At 42.7% G+C, this 16335-nt stretch overlaps 1 protein-coding gene and 1 long non-coding RNA gene across 3 annotated transcripts; both read right to left on the bottom strand.

Annotated features, from left to right (window-relative positions):
* Window positions 1-1458: 1458 nt before the first annotated feature.
* LOC310840562 (fibrinogen-like protein 1) lies at window positions 1459-16008 on the bottom strand. 2 transcript variants are annotated; one of them, XM_083730759.1, is made up of 10 exons: window positions 15821-16008; window positions 15057-15184; window positions 10810-10893; window positions 9433-9643; window positions 9137-9296; window positions 8048-8145; window positions 7129-7217; window positions 6022-6212; window positions 3182-3471; window positions 1459-2719 (listed from the first exon to the last, which is right to left on the bottom strand). In XM_083730759.1, the coding sequence occupies exons 3-9, from the start codon at window positions 10882-10884 to the stop codon at window positions 3291-3293; spliced, it is 1005 nt and encodes a 334-aa protein (XP_083586885.1). In that variant the 5' UTR covers window positions 10885-10893; window positions 15057-15184; window positions 15821-16008; the 3' UTR covers window positions 1459-2719; window positions 3182-3290. The 2 variants fall into 2 exon arrangements, with proteins under 2 accessions (XP_083586885.1, XP_083586886.1); XM_083730760.1 differs by lacking the exons at window positions 15057-15184; window positions 15821-16008 and adding an exon at window positions 12386-12670.
* Window positions 5632-6015, bottom strand: LOC310840741. The gene is made up of 2 exons (XR_014562077.1): window positions 5776-6015; window positions 5632-5668 (listed from the first exon to the last, which is right to left on the bottom strand). It is a non-coding gene; the product is annotated as an uncharacterized lncRNA (long non-coding RNA).
* Window positions 16009-16335: the final 327 nt, after the last annotated feature.

The following is a 16335-nucleotide window of genomic DNA, read 5'->3' as shown; positions in this document are numbered from 1 at the left end:
CGCTGCCACCAACCAGGTCCTCCCTGGTAAAATCACTTCAGTCTCAGTCAGGTTCTCAATTAATAAAGAAGAGTGTATTTTATTTCAGACACAAACTTTTACGGCATTCCAAAGTTGTTACTCTTTACTTTCTTACGTCTTATTTTCCTCTATCTCTTCTATCTCCCCGCGCTCAAGAACCCACTGCCCTGTCTCTCTATTACCAACTGCTTCTCTAACTGCCTTTCCTCACCAGCCAACCTACTAAAACCAACCAACTACCCACCAACAAACTCCTTCCAGAACTGGTTTTATAGTCCAATTGACTCCACACATACCCCCCCCCCAGGTCCTGACTGGGCAACCTGTTTAACTATTTCATCTCCAGCACTCTCTCATATGTTAATCATCACAGAAAAGTCTATGCATGGCATTGGCAAGGTGACATCCATGCATCATAGTATTCTGAAGCCCATCAAATGAGACTTGAATCTCTTTAGGAAGCTGCCAGTCAGACCATAGATTGATCTAATTCAGCATTGCCTATATCATCCCTCATCCTACGTAAGTTCCCATTACTACAAAACCTCTGGAGGGCATGAGGTTAGCGAGATCTAGTCCACACAAACCACTATATCATGGGTAGGCAAACTAAGGCCTGGGGGCCGGATCCAACCTAATCGCCTTCTAAATCCGGCCCGTGGATGGTCAGGAATCAACGGGTTTTTACATGAGTAGAATGTGTGCTTTTATTTAAAATACATCTCTGGGTTATTTGTGGGGCATAGGAATTCATTCATTCCCCGCCCCCAAGTATAGTCCAGCCCCCCACAAGGTCTGAGGGACAGTGGACCGGCCCCCTGCTGAAAAAGTTTGCTGACCCCTGCCCTATATCATGGCAGCTATACTTGTCCGAGAGGCTTTCAGATCTTGCAAGGTGCCTGCCATAATCTCCATGCCTAGTAACAAAGTGATCTTCTGCTTCAGGGAATAATGGCCTTTAAAAACATGGTTCTCAGGAGGTGAATCATTTCCATACCCAAAGAAGCTACCGCTCCATCAGTTCTACCCGGTTTACAATTTTGGGCTTGCTTTCGCACCTTGTGTCATAATGACTAGTTGTCTTATAAGTTTTTCCCATCTGAGAGCCCTAACAATATACAGTGGTGCCCCGCAAGACGAATGCCTTGCAAAATGAAAAACGTGCAAGATGAAAGGGTTTTCCTGGTTTTTGCGTCACTTCGCTAGACCATTTTCCCTATGGGCTTACTTTGCAAGACGAAACGTCTTGCGAGTTCTTGCGAGTTTGTTTCCTTTTTCTTAAAGCCGCTAAGCTGCTAAGCCATTAATAGCCGCTAAGCCGTTAATAGCCGCTTAGCCGCTAATAGCCACTTCGCAAGATGAAAAAACCACAAGACGAAGAGACTCGCGGAACGGATTAATTTCGTCTTGCGAGGCACCACTGTACACGGAAGCAAAAAGGTTTTAACGCTTTAATGCGAACTTTAGACAAGGATGGAAATAAAGCAGCGTTTTATTTTTGTTGCATCGTGTGCGATAGGCTGTCTTTTGTTACAGTGACATCTTTCCACCTTCATTTCATCCAAAAATTTCTGCAAAGCAGTTAATCACTTTCACATTTACTGGGAATTGTTCTCGCTGTGTCTTGGCATTTTAGCAGAAGCCCTAGACAGCTAGCTCCAAGACTATACTCAGCCCTCAGTGGCCTCACAGGCTTTTATTAGAATTGTAAAAGCACGTTTTCATTTACTCAATAATAAAAAAAGTATATGTGGAAATGTATAGTATAGCAAATCTTCTGCTTTATTAGGTGTCAGTCAAGGTTCACTACTCCCCTCCCTTCGCCTTGAGAAATAAATCAGAGACAAAAGGCAAATTAAGAGGTGGGCTCCAATACAATATAGATGAACAGGATGTGCATCCTATAATCAGAGAAGGATAGCAGGCCTAGTTACTGCCAACACAAGAACAAGGTTTTACCATTATAACAAAACTGCAGCTTCTCCCGTATACTGGAAATGTTCTGGTGGGCTTTATACAGTGAACAAAAAATTGACTTACATTCTTGCAAGTTTGAACTTTTATCCTCCTACCCCTTTTCTGTTTTGTATCACAAAATGGTTCATTCTCTGCAGTAAATCAGAATATTGCAAATGTTTTGAGTCACAGAGGAAAAAACATGAATACAGAAAGCAAAAGAAAGGGCTTGCAGAATCCAGTTGTTTTCCTTAACAGGCTTCCTACCTAGACATCTCACCTGCTTGCCAGTCTTTTCAAAACAAGGTGAGGGGGCTCCTTTTTCCTGGAGTGAAGCCTTGCTTCCTTCCTTCCTAGGCCAGACTCACCCATACCTCCCATCTCTCAGCAATCCACCTCAATCTCTATTTATTTCTAAACATGGGGAAATGTAACATGAAAGCCACACCTTTGAGCATGGCTTCTTTGCTGGAAGAACAGCAGAAGTGGCCCAGTTCCAGCTCTTGTCACTTGTTATAACAACAATAATAATTTTATTATTTATATCCCACCCATCTGGCTGGGTTTCCCCAAGCCACTCTGGACAGCTCCCAGCAAAATAGTAAAAACACGACAAAACATCAAACATTAAAATTTTCAGTAACAGGGCTGCATTCAGATGTCTTCTAAAAGTCAGATAGTTGTTTCCTTGACATCTGAAGGGAAGGTGTTCGACAGGGAAGGTGCCACTACCGAAAAGGCCCTCTGCCTGGTTGTTGTTTAGTCATTTAGTCGTGTCCGACTCTTCGTGATCCCCTGGACCAGAGCACGCCAGGCACTCCTGTCTTCCACTGCCTCCCGCAGTTTGGTCAGACTCATGTTTGTAGCTTCAAGAACACTGTCCAACCATCTCGTCCTCTGTCGTCCCCTTCTCCTTGTGCCCTCCATCTCTCCCAACATCAGGGTCTTTTCCTGGCAGTCTTCTCTTCACATGAGGTGGCCAAAGTATTGGAGCCTCAGCTTCAGGATCTGTCCTTCCAGTGAGCACTCAGGGCTGATTTCCTTCAGAATGGATGCGTTTGATCTTCTTGCAGTGAATGAGACTCTCAAGAATCTCCGCCACACCATAATTCAAAAGCATCAATACTTCGGCGATCAGCCTTCTTTATGGTCCAGCTCTCACTTCCATACATCACTACTGGGAAAACCATGGCTTTAACTATACAGACCTTTGGTTATTGTTGTGAATAAGGTGACTTAGGCTGAAGACAGTATATATAAACCCCTCAAATCTGTCATATTTTTATTTTCCTCAGATGCATAGTTGGGGCATGCTAGTCGGCTTCTCCATCTCCACTCTCTCCATCCACAAACGACGTAGGCCTGATTTTCATGGCTGTGTGTTTCAGGGAATACCACAGGCCCCGCCATGTTGACCAAACCACTCCGTTGTCCAAGGGGCCAGAGTATTTCCCATTTCTGTGATACTGCCCGTTGAGATTTGCTGCATGGCATCTTGTGGAAGTGGAAGGGGGGGGGGGAAAGGAGAAGTTGTTAATCAAGTGCAAGAAAATGGCCCTAATGCATAAACCTAAGAAGACTTTATTATGGAAATCTGAAATTAAGATACCTTCTGCTCTTCTAAGCTAAGACCCAATTAAATTTAAGATGTACTTTAAATACTTTGTTGACATGATAGAAGTCCCCACTCAACTTGTCCTCTTATGTAAAACCCACAATTTCCTCCCATTGTAACAACTATATAAAATGTGCTTTGTTTTTATATTTGTGCTGGCTCTGCTTGCATTTTCTTGACCAAATGCTCTTCCCATTTATTTTGATCGTTATGTGTATATGTCTCCTTTCCTCAAAGGATCTGAAAGTAGCACACATGGTCTCCCATCTCCATTTTGTCCTCACACCAGCTTTGTAAGGTACTGTATTTTTTGCTCTATAAGAAACACTTTCCCCCTCCTAAAAAGTAAGGGGAAATGTGTGTGCGTCTTATGGAGCAAATGCAGGCTGCGCAGCTTTCACTGAAGCCGAGAGCAAGAGGTTTCCTGGCTTTGCTTCAATGGAGAGGCGCTGCACAGCTTTTCCTCTGCGCAGCACCCCTTTAGCGAAGCGGGAGGAGAAACAGAGCCCCTTCCGTTTCTCCTCCCGCTTTGCTGGAGAGGCGCTGAGCAGAGAGGGAGAGAATTTTTTTTTTCTTGTTCTCCTCTAAAACTAGGTGCGTCTTATGGTCGGGTGCGTCTTATAGAGCAAAAATACGGTAAATTTCGTTTGAGAGATGGTGACTGGTCCAAGGTCATCCCATGATCTTCATGGCTGAGTGAGTGGGTATCTTAATCCTGGCCTCCCTGGTCCTAGTCCAACACTCTTAATCACCATACAACACTGGCATTCTACCAGTTAAGAGAAACATCTATGTTCAAGTTGGCAGGGGAAACAGTGAAAAGTTCAAAGCAGAAGTCACAGACCGACGGGCAATTACTGTATCTGTTTATTAATTGATATTTACCGTATTTTTTGCACCATAACACTCACTTTTTTCCTCCTAGAAAGTAAGGTGAAATGTCTGTGCGTGTTATGGAGCGAATGTCTGCGGGTGACGGGGGGGATTTGCTGCAGTCGTGAGCAGAGGATCCATGGTTCCCCTTCCTTCCCTCCTCCGTGGTTACAAAGCATGGATCCACATGGATCCTCAGGATTTTTGCATTGGGCTACTCCAAACTCACTGTCAGATCACATGTCTGTGGCCACAGCATGAACCACAAAAATCATATATCCACTATTTCGTTTAGAATATTTTTTTTCTTGTTTCCCTCCTCTAAAAACTACGTGCGTGTTATGGTCTGGTGCGTGGTATCGAACGAAAAATACGGTAGTTAAAGCATGGTGCATTTCCCATGTTGGGTAAAAGATTCATGCACTGCCAGGAGTTGAACTGGATAGCCCTCACGGTCCCTTTCCAACTCTACAAATCTGCAATTCTGTGATTTAAAAGTCTAAAAAGTTGGGTGAGGGCAAGGTGGGAAAAGTAACCCAGAGCACTGCTCAGCTCAGTGGAGGAGAAGCAAATGCCATGTTCACATATACATACACACCCTGTTTTATGAAGGGTGAAAGCAGTGCTTTTTTCTGGGGGGACGCATTCCCCTAAACATTTTGTGAATCTAAGTTTGGCCTCGTTGAGGGGCAGTATTTCAATATGAGTAGGAAAATGAGAGTGCCCCTAAACATTTTTTTTAGAAGAAAAGCACTGGATGAAAGTACAATTCTCATGTACAGTGGTACCTCGGGTTAAGTACTTAATTCGTTCCGGAGGTCCGTACTTAACCTCTGAAGCACCACTTTAGCTAATGGGGCCTCCTGCTGCCGCTGCGCCACCGGAGCACGATTTCTGTTCTCATTCTGAAGCAAAGTTGTTAACCTGAAGCACTATTTCTGGGTTAGCGGAGTCTGTAACCTGAAGCGTATGTAACCTGAAGCATATGTACAGAGGTACCACTGTACAGTTTTTTAAACATGAATAACATTTGTTAACATTTGCATCCCTTTAAGTAGCAGTCGTTTTAGAAAAAACCTTTCTAAACATCTTTAGAAACCTGTCAACATCTTTAGAAAAAAGGTTTGTGTGGATTTATTCATTGTATTGGTCTCTTGCCTTTCCCCCTAGAAACTCAAGTTGGTATACATGGGTCTTCCCCACCTATTACACTCTCTTTTTAAAAAAAATATTTATTAAAGTTTCAAAAAGATTACAAAAAGAAAAAAAAGAAAAACAGAAAATACAAAATACAGGAAAAGTAAAAACACCTATTACACTCTCACAAACAACCCTGTGAGGTAGGTTAGGCTGAAAAGTGATGGTTTCATAGCTGAGTTGGGGATTTGAACCTGATATAACTCAGTACTGGCTTGTCGGAATTAGTAATACACATATTTATCTCTGACTCTGACAGACCGAGGAGCACAAGAGATGTACAAGAGAGGAAGAACTGCTTAGACGTGGCAGGTCTTCATTTGTTTTTTCAGTGCTAGTTAAGTCATCCCTCTACTCACCTGTTAAACCACCAGCCACATCTGTTCTCTTCTGCACAGCTCCCTGTTAGGAACCTGTCGTTGTCCCTGTCAGGAGCTGAGAAGGGCATCCCATTGAGCGACGCAGACCACTGGCTCTCAAAGTTGCTCCCTCCAGACAAAGCATCCCCAGCAGTCCCAGAAAAGGTGCCAAAGCCCATCTGGTAATTATTCTGCCGGAAAGCCACAGAAACAAATGTTATTCAGTGTCAGGTACAGGTAGCCAGTTAACCCAAACTGCGAGTCAGCAGAATTGTTCATCTTTTTACCACGAAAGTCTCAAAGAACCTATCTGTTGTTTGTCCCCTCCATCTGGGATTCGGAGAAAAAGAGGCGACTGCGTTATAATCGCTCCAGCTTTTCTTTTTAAACAAACAACCTTTTTACACCTCTAATTTCTTAAGTGTTAACGTTCCCATCTCTAAAATGGGCAGATGTTTTCTGCACAACTTTTACACAGTTAATGCCTTCGTGATATAATGCACATCATGGTGTAATGCATATCATATGTGGCTGGATTAATTTTTGGGTGTTATGTGCTCTGCACACACATCATTTCCCTTTTTTACAGTTGTGCACAGATTGTGGTTGCTGGATATCACGTTTGTTGACTGGTAACAGGAGACTTGTAAATACATGCAATAGATGGATGGGGGGGACATGATAGATGTTGACTTAGTAAATAAGACTCTTGCTTTTAGTTTTCATATGTGTACAGGTTCCCTGATTTGCAGCCCAAACTGAGTGATCCTGTCTTAAAATCTTCTGCTTCTTATATCCACGAGATCTTTAACTTAAATATGCATATTCTCCCCCAGCCTCTATCCTGCTCGCCAGCAACTTACGTGCATTTAACTTGTGAGCATTTAGTTCTACGCACTTCACAAATAAAATAAATTTTAAAATGGGTCGGAAAGGGGCCAGGCATACTGGGAAAAAAGACTCTGGCAATCCCACCAGCCACTGAACCCAATGTGTTTTGACTATATGCAATTTTGGCTTTAGGTTTGATCCCTAGATTGTAAATCCCACATACGTTGCAGGCTTACTGTCCACATGATAAACGTATTTTATGCTCCAATGACTCACACTCTCATTCTTGATCTGGAAATTATCATAAATTGCATATCGTCTCTTCCCATTCCAGTCCATCAGGTCAATTTTCAATGATTTTTCTCCTGCAACATAAACAGTGTTATGTTGAACTCCCTTGGGTCCAACACACAGTAAAAGGTAAAGGAACCCCTGACCGTTAGGTCCAGTTGTGGACGACTCTGGGCTTGTGGCGCTCATCTCGCTTTACTGGCCAAGGGAGCCGGCTTACAACTTCCGGGTCATGTGGCCAGCATGACTAAGCCGCTTTTGGCAAACCAGAGCAGCGCACGGAAACACTGTTTACCTTCCCGCTAGAGCAGTACCTATCCATCTACTTTCACGTTGATGTGCTTTCAAACTGCTAGGTTGGCAGGAGCAGGGACCGAGAAATGGGAGCTCACCCTGTTGCAGGGATTCAAACCGCCGACCTTCTGATCGGCAAGTCCTAGGCTCTGTAGTTTAGACCACAGTGCCACCCGCGTCTTTGGTCCAACACACAGTATTGCGAATGAAATGCAAGGGTTTATTGGTGCCTTCAGACTATATGCATGTCACATCATTGTAACCAAATTATATGCAGAGAGAAAACAGTGTGTTGGGTGCACCGTAATCAGGAAAACAGTCCAAGGAGAAGGCATTAAGAACCCCTCTTGCCACATCCCATGTTTCAAAATAAAATTGGAGCCCTCATGGCTGCACTAAAACTTTTTTGTTTTGTTTGTTTTAAAGCCTACGAGAGACCCTAAATGTACCTCCAGCATCACATCTAGCTCAAATGCAATCTATCAGAATTGAAGAAAGCAGTGAAGAGATTGGAAGATCTTCCTCTCTTCATTGGCTGATAGGGAAAGTTAGCTTATTAGGGTTAAAATTACTTCATAGAAATGCATCTAAACAGAACGGGTATCCTTACCTTCAAGTAGTAGATCATGTATTTTATCATTACCCAGCCAATACTCATCACCCTTGCACTGGAACTGCCCAAACCCTTCTTTGTAATCATCCCAATTTCTGCAAGGAGAAGAGACACACACATGTCAAGCTTGGCTATTCAGCTGTATCTGGAGGGTGCCAGGTTGGCTATCTAATGTGCTTTTCCAAAGCGTTACAAAGCATTAAGGGGCAACAAATTGACTTTGGTTCAACTCAAAACATTCGCACATACCTGTACGCAGTGCTTTTCCCCCCTAGAAAAATAGGTGCTGGCACTCACCATGAAGTTGTTACTTCCTGTATGACCTAACTGTATGACACTGCCTGTATGACCTAACATGGCACACCATCCAATTTTGTAGGTCATGGTCTCCCCTATTCTCAGCAATAAGGAAACCGTTACGTGACAGATAAGTGACAGGTAAGTGCTGGAGATGCAAAGAGGTGGACGGAACGTTCTTTCACACGTGGTGGACTTGTACAAGGGTAAAAAAGTATTGAGAAATAATCCATAATGAATTGAAAAAAATGTTTAAAAGTACTCCCCCCCAAAAAAAAAACACCACATAGTCCTTTTTGTTGGGGATAATTCAGACTGAAATTCCCAGGTGTAAAAAAAAAAAGTTATTTATGTATGCTACTACTGCGGCTCGTGTTTTGTTAGCCCCAAAATGGAAAACGAGTGAGGTCCCAACTGAAGAAGAATGGCAACTTAAGTTGACAGAATTTGTGCAGCTTGTAGACTTAACATAAGACAACAAGAAGAACATAGATTGGAATATATGGGAAACAACCATGTGCACCTGAAAACGTTGGCACCTTTAAGATAAATTCAACCGTGTAAATAAGTTTTGATGGATGCAATAACGCAATACTGAATGGTTTAGTTTTTGTAAAATATGCAGGGATTTATGATATGCAAAATGTACCATGCAAAGAGAAGAAGGGAAGTCATGGATATTTTAAGGATGCTTAAATGAGTATTTTAAATTGTAAAACAGAAAATTCAATAAAAATTATTTAAAAAGGAAACCATTATGTGTGCTGTTAACGGCACTCAGCGACGCACCTGTAGAAATTCTCTTTTCCGTTTCTCCGCCGTTGGATCACAGTCCACCCTCCTCCGTCTGACATGTCACAGAAGGCAAGGAAAGGTTCTCTGTCTGCTCTGGGCTTAATTCGGTAGTATCCACTCTCCGTCTTTCCGCTGTTAAATACCATTGCACAATCTAAGCAAAGCAATGCAAGATGGAGAGGTTGGATGGCAACAAATTGAGGGCTGAAAACATGCAAATGCAAGAAGGGGACTGGCCGTAAAGAGCATGTCTATCTCAAAGAACAGACCTTGCCACGGATTATATCTACCTTGGTTATAGACTGAGAGACTTCCACTCATCGAGGGCAAAAGCATGTCCAGCTGTGTGGTCCTCATGGCAGAGAAAACCTTGCTCTTTTGCCTGTGGTAGTTGTTCCCCAGGAGGTCTTTCAGCTGCAGTGCATATAGCTGGGATAGATCTTGGAGTGTTTTTAGCTTCTGCTGTAGTTTGCTGTTTTCTACCAGGCAGTCCTCCCTTTCCTGAAAGTGAGAAGGAAATTGTCATTCCCTTTTATGCAACTTACAGTCAGGGTGAGTATTGATTGTTGTCAGTATAAGCTAAACAAGTTATAGTTTAAGGCCCCACTTTCTTGGGGCCCCCCAAAAATTTAAAGGGAAAATGTGATGTATATTTCAAAAATATAAGATAAAAAATAAAACAAATAAAACCTACACACAGGAACAGTGTTTGGTATTGTGTAGGCTCCTATGATGTAAGTCATGGGCCCCGCCTGCTAGCCTGCTCCCTAAAATATCACTGGTTTGCTCATTTCTATATATAGGGTGCCTACATTCTGCACGGACTGGTTACATGACAACATGTGCAAATGGCTTAAGATACCTATTAGGTCCATAAATTACCATATAGAATATATTCAACACAAAAAAAACAGTGACAATTTGTTGTTGACAAAGGACGGCTGGACATATAAAGGGCCCCGTTACCTTCAGTAGCTTAGGGCCTCATCAAACCTAAATCTGCCCCTGCTTGTTGTGTTCTATAGTTTTCCCCGTATATTTCTCGGGGTGGGGTGGGGGGGAGATTTCTCAGGATTGTCCTCCTTATAAGGAGAAAGTTTGCCGTCCAAATTTCACTGCACAACACAGGGTCCAGGGTGCTGGGTTTATACCAGTAGCGACTCCTTGAATTGGGCCCGGCAACAAACAGGCAGCGAGTGCGGCTCTCCAAGGACCTGCCATATACGATCCTGCTTTAAAATTAAAAGCCTGGCAGCTGTATTTTACACCATCTGCAGCTTCTACACTGTCTTCAAGGGTATCCCAGCATAGACAGCATTGCAGTACTGCAGTCATGAGGTTAACATAGGTGTGGATAACTGTGGCCAGGCTATTCACGTCCAAGAGTGGCTGTAGCTGGTGAACTAGCCAGAGCCAGAAAAAAAAGATATGAACCCAACGGCTGCAAATGTTGTCATGAAGAGTGGCAAGTTCACAGCGTTTATTTAGGATTTGCTTTGATCTTGGCCTTATCTTCGTTCGCTGCTGTGTTTTACCACTCCTTTGTAGATATTAAAAGTGTTGATCGGACAAGTTTTGTACGGTTTTTTTCTGGATGCTGCATTGCGATGGATTTTGTCCTGGAAGGTGCAATATCAAGATTCTAATCAGTAAAAAAATAAACATACCAGAAGCCGAGGTGCAGGAGAACAAAAGGGTTTCAGGAGTAGCAGCAGCAGCCACCGAATCATCATCACATTCATTTTATAGAGCTGGAAGGGGAAATGGCATCTTGATTTATGCTATGATAATCATGTGTCGTCTGTCCCTTCCTGCTGCCATTATACTTTTTTCTGAAGCAACATGTGAACTGAAACACAGCTATCCTTCAAAATGCACACCTACCCAAATTTTGTGTTGGAATTCCCAACACAAAAACAGGTATATTAGAGGTATTAGTGAAAATAACAGCTAAGAAATGCATTATATTATGGGAAATTGCTTGCAAAAAGGAGTATTTTAAGCAAAAAGTGTATATTGTTCAAAACTGATGTTATGTACTGAGTTGAATAGGATCCAAAATGCAGCAGTCTGATTGGTCCTAGAACAACAGGATTCAGAATGCAGCAGTCTGATTGGTCCTAGAACAATAGGACCCAGCCTGATTGGTCCACAGGAACCACCCAATCCAGCTCCCGGTGGAAGTGAATCCGCAACCAGATTGGCCCACAGAAGAATCCCAGAATTAGCCAATCACGTGGGGCTCATTGTGTAAATAATGTGTAAGGCAGACATTCTGGGGGAACTGCCATTCCTCCTCACCACTATGAGCTGAATAAAGAGCATGAAATCCACTTTCGAGACTGAGTATATTTCAACTGACAAAAATGCAAATGGTTTTCATGAGGATTTTTCTTTGTTTAAAAAAGTAAACTGCTGCAAAAAACACACACCAAAAAAAACCCCAACCCTGAGAAACCAAAATTGACAAATAATTGCATCCCTACCTGGGACTAAGCCCAATTGAATTCAATAGGACTTGCTTCTGTTTAGACTTACTTCACTTAGGCTGCAAATTCTAAGTATCTAACACTTGAGTGCAAATGTGTGTGTCCTATGCACACTACATTTTTAGGTGAACAGCAAAAGTAAAATGGGAACTAGCCCTACAAGGACGGAGGTGAAAGTGAAGGCAACAAGGAGAGAGTGAAGGAAGTTCTTTCTGTTGTAAAGAAAAAAACACAGTTGTCACAACAAACTAAGAACATTTTGTTCTTTTTGAAAGGGCCCCTGAGATTCTGGAAGCCCTGGACTGAGCATCTGCCAAATACACTCACTCTTCTAGGAATAGGCAAGTCTCAGTCTACTGCTAGTTCCTTCCCAACTATTTTATAATAAATCTGTATTAGTTTAGGACAAAACTTATAGCATTCACACTCATTCCTCTGGCTGCAAAGTGGGTTAATAAAATATGTCGTCGTCCCCCATTAAAAAGTTTTAATCAAAAGTCCTAGTCACATGGGAGTACTTGGGGGTGGGGGCAGACTGGCAGTTGCCCCTCCCCAAGATCCACAAAAGTTAGTGAAAAGCATTTAAAGTACTCAATTAACCGAGATTCTCTCCCCCCAGGAAGTCTGCCCCCCCCATAGCGAAACAACTTTGGCTGTTCTTCCCCCCTAACAAAAATCCTGGCTACACCCATGCCTCATCAGCTCGGGAGGTTAAAAACTGGGAAGGCTTCAGAAAAACAGCAATTTCACTGACCTCAGAACCAAGTGTGAAATTAAAAGGATACTCTTCTCTGGATTCTGCTAAAAAAAAAAAAAAAGGTCTAGAAAGTTGGAAATAGTAAAATATGGAAGGAACAGCCTGCTATCTGGTATGAGTTTAAGAACAAAACATCAGATGGTAGTTTTCAATGAATTAAAATAACATAAAAAGGAAATCAAGCAAGATGTAAATTAAACCAATTTGGATTTAGGCAAAGTATCTTAATTTAGAGATTAGAGGAGTTTGGCAATAACACAAGGTGTCCAGGGGGAACATATAATCTTCTTTTGTAAACAATTATCACAGATGTTTTAAATATGGAGCATCCTGATTGACTTAAACCAGAGTCCTAGACTAAGTAATTCTGATGGATGCATGTGGAGGATTTCAAACTAGAGACCCCAGTATTCTTACTCTAACACCTTTGTTATGTACTGAGTTGAATAGGATCCAAAAGGCAGCAGTCTGATTGGTCCTAGAACAATAGGATCCAGAATGCAACGGTCTGATTGGTCCACAAGAGCCACCCAATCCAGCTCCAGATGGAAGGGAATCCGCAACCTGATTGGCCTACAGGAGAATCCCGGAATTAGCCAATCACGTGGGGCCCATTGTGTAAATAATGTATATAAGGCAGACATTCTGGGGGAACTTCAGTTCCTCCTCACCACCATGAGCTGAATAAAGAGCATGAAATCCACTCTCGACTCAGATTATATTTCATCCTCCCTCATGTTTACTTCCGCCTTGGATCTTGAGCCTTGGGTATTTTGGACCACACACTCACTTCTGGTCCTCTTAGACTGATAGCCAGTTCCTCTGACTTCCGGAATCTGACTGCCAGGCACCTGACTTTTGGTGAGGCCTGACAGTAATTCCCGGTTATTTCCTTTTATCACCTGACAAATGTTTTTAATAAATATTACAGGATCAAGGTCGAGTTCAGTGTGGAAAAAATATTCCTCTTGACACAAAGCAGGTCTGGTATTCAACGTGGCTGTTTTTCGGCCACAATTAGATAGCTAAAACATCAGTGGCAAAAAGCATGTACACGCACACACCTATCTATGGTATATTGTGAAACAGCACCTCTGTTGAGAGACAACTACTATTTGTACTTTTTCAGAAACAATTTAAAGGCTTTTTTTAAAGAAGCTTTTCCAGCTGGGTGAAAATGGGATGTTCGTAATTTGCTCCGAGAGCCCTTTTTTGCTAAAGGGGAAGGGCATAAACGCCCTAAATCAGGCATAGGCAAACTCGGCCCTCCAGATGTTTTTGGACTACAACTCCCATCATCCCTGATCACTGGTCCTGTTAGCTAGGGATGATGGGAGTCCAAAAACATCTGGAGGGCCAGGTTTGCCTATGCCTGCCCTAAATAAATAAAGCACGGGCCCCTCCAGATGTCCTTTTTGTTGTGCATTCATGAGGACTTGTTGTGATGGTCTGCTTTTAATACTGCTTGTGCTTGCACCATTGGACTAGCCACACAGCTCCATTCCTCATTGGTAAGTGTCCCATAGCTTCCTGCAGAAATCCTGTAACTTTTCGTACCATAGATATTCCACACACCCAACACCCTCTTATATAAGGGTCTGCTGACTTCTGTTTCAGTGTATCTGAAGAAGTGTGCATGCACACGAAAGCTTATACAGTGGTACCTCGGGTTACCTACGCTTCAGGTTACAGACTCCCCTAACCCAGAAATAATACCTTGGGTTACGAACTTTGCTTCAGGATGAGAACAGAAATCGTGCTCCGGCCGCGCAGCAGCAGTGGAAGGCCCCATTAGCTAAAGTGGTGCTTCAGGTTAAGAACAGTTTCAGGTTAAGAACAGACCTCCGGAACGAATTAAGTACTTAACCCGAGGTACCACTGTACCAAGAACAAACTTAGTTGGTCTCTGAGGTGCTACTGGACATTAATTTTTTAAAAATATATATATTTTGACTGCGTCAGACTACCTTGTCTGAATCTACCCCACACATGCTTTTGTTGCACTATAGCAACCTTTTTCTGCTGTGGGCCGGTCCAACATCCCTCAGAACATGTGGTGGGCCGGACTATATTTTTTTTTTGGGGGGGGGGGAATGAACGAATTCCTATGCCCCACAAATAACCCAGAGATGCCTTTTAAATAAAAGGACACATTCTACTCATGTAAAAACACCAGGCAGGCCCCACAAATAACCCAGAGGTGCATTTTAAATAAAAGGACACATTCTGCTCATGTAAAAACGCGCTGATTCCTGGACTGTCCGTGGGCCAGATTGAGAAGGCGACTGGGCCGCATCCAGCCCCTGGACCTTAGTTTGCCTACCCCTTCACTATTGAAAGAATGTGAAAGCACAGGGGAAGCGTCACAGAACAATGAATAAAGCAGAACGGCATGGTTGGTTCTGTATGAATCTACCACTAAAGCACTAACATAGTGTCAATTTCATGTTCCAAAAATATGTCGGGGGCGGGGGAAACCTACTCATCTGAAGGGGCTCATAAATAATGTCAGTGCAGGACCCTAATAGAGGGAGTCACATTTAACAAGTGTTTGACCTCTACATGAAGCTTAACAAAATTTAAGGCAACAAACCTTGGCTGGGAAGAAAGTGGTGGGAGGGAGGGGATTGCAATGGGAGAATTAACAGATGATGGAAAGGCAAAATACCTGTCTGCTGCTTCTCTGCTACAGATTACGTCCTTCTCACCTGTCACTGCTTTAGCTCTCTTCAGTAGAAATCAAGGCTGCCAGAGCTGGGTCTGCTGCCGACTGTATAGTTTGGTCCTCAGGGATAGCTACAAGAGGGATACATGTTGAATCAGAGAATTGTAGAGTTGGATGGGGACCCCAAGGGTCATCTAGTCAAACCCCCTGCAATGCTGGAACTTCAACACACAGTACCCCATCCAACTTGAAACCGGACCAGGCCCTACTTAGCTTTGTAAACGAGCTAGCAGTTTTAGGATAACTTGCACCCCGGTTTCCTAATACAGTGGTACCTCAGGTTACATATGCTTCAGGTTACGTACACTTCAGGTTACAGACTCTGCTAACCCAGAAATAGTACCTCGGGTTAAGAACTTTGCTCCAGGATGAGAACAGAAATCGTGCTCCGGTGGCGCGGCAGCAGTTGGAGACCCCATTAGCTAAAGTGGTGCTTCAGGTTAAGAACAGTTTCAGGTTAAGAACGGACCTCCGGAACGAATTAAGTACTTAACCTGAGGTACCACTGTAGTGACAACAACAAAAATTCAGGAAAGCTTGTTTAGTCTACAGGTTTGTGTTTCTCCCATCACTTCCATTAATGTCTAAAGAATGCAATCATTAAAGAGCTAAAACTAATACTGAATTGTTGCAGGGGTGTGTGTGGGTGTGGGTGTGGGTGTGTATAAAATGCAGCAGAAGGCTTAAAGCGAAAAATATAAACTTACCTCATTTGTTATAGTCGGATGTATCAAAGCACCTGAGAGTCTGGGTCTGCATGACAAGAATTTTGCTTTCTAAGCCTCGGTAGAGACGGCAACATAAAAAATGTAACTGCAGAAAAATCTATCCCTAAAAAAACAACCCCAAATGTCTTGAAAGACCTACAAAGGAACACTTGGAGCTCCCTCTGCTGACTGTAAAGTATTTTAAAAACCCAAACCATTCTTATTTTCTGAGTCCTTGAGTTGAAATGTTAGGAAGGAAGATTATTTCTTTGATGACGGCAAGAGAAAAGTAATTTAAAATACTGATATGGCACAGAGGAACAGATTTCTTGAGAGAACCCTTGCTGTGAAAATGACAGAGTGTTGCATCGTTTCAACACTGAAAAAGGTACTATGATGCATATATGGTGGAATTGTTTAAACATCAAACAATTTTGGGAAACAATATACAATGAAATGAAAAAAATGTTCAGATATTCATTTAGGAAAACATCAGAAGGTTTTCTATTGGGAAT

This window comes from Podarcis gaigeae (genome assembly GCF_964106915.1).
Source record: "Podarcis gaigeae genome assembly, chromosome: 3".
NCBI classification, from domain to species: Eukaryota; Metazoa; Chordata; class Lepidosauria; order Squamata; family Lacertidae; genus Podarcis; species Podarcis gaigeae.
The sequence above is the reverse complement of the archived record's forward strand: the minus strand, read 5'-3'. Positions and strand labels throughout refer to the sequence as shown.

Excerpts from the sequence above, each read along its gene's own strand:
- LOC310840562 (XM_083730759.1), bottom strand. The coding sequence starts at position 10,884 with ATGAATGTGATGATGATTCGGTGGCTGCTGCTGCTACTCCTGAAACCC. Across the intron at positions 7,218-8,047 it reads ACATGATCTACTACTTGAAG|GAGAAAAATCATTGAAAATT; the intron begins GTAAGGATACCC and ends TTTATGTTGCAG. Across the intron at positions 3,472-6,021 it reads TGTGGCTGGTGGTTTAACAG|ATGCCATGCAGCAAATCTCA; the intron begins GTGAGTAGAGGG and ends CACTTCCACAAG.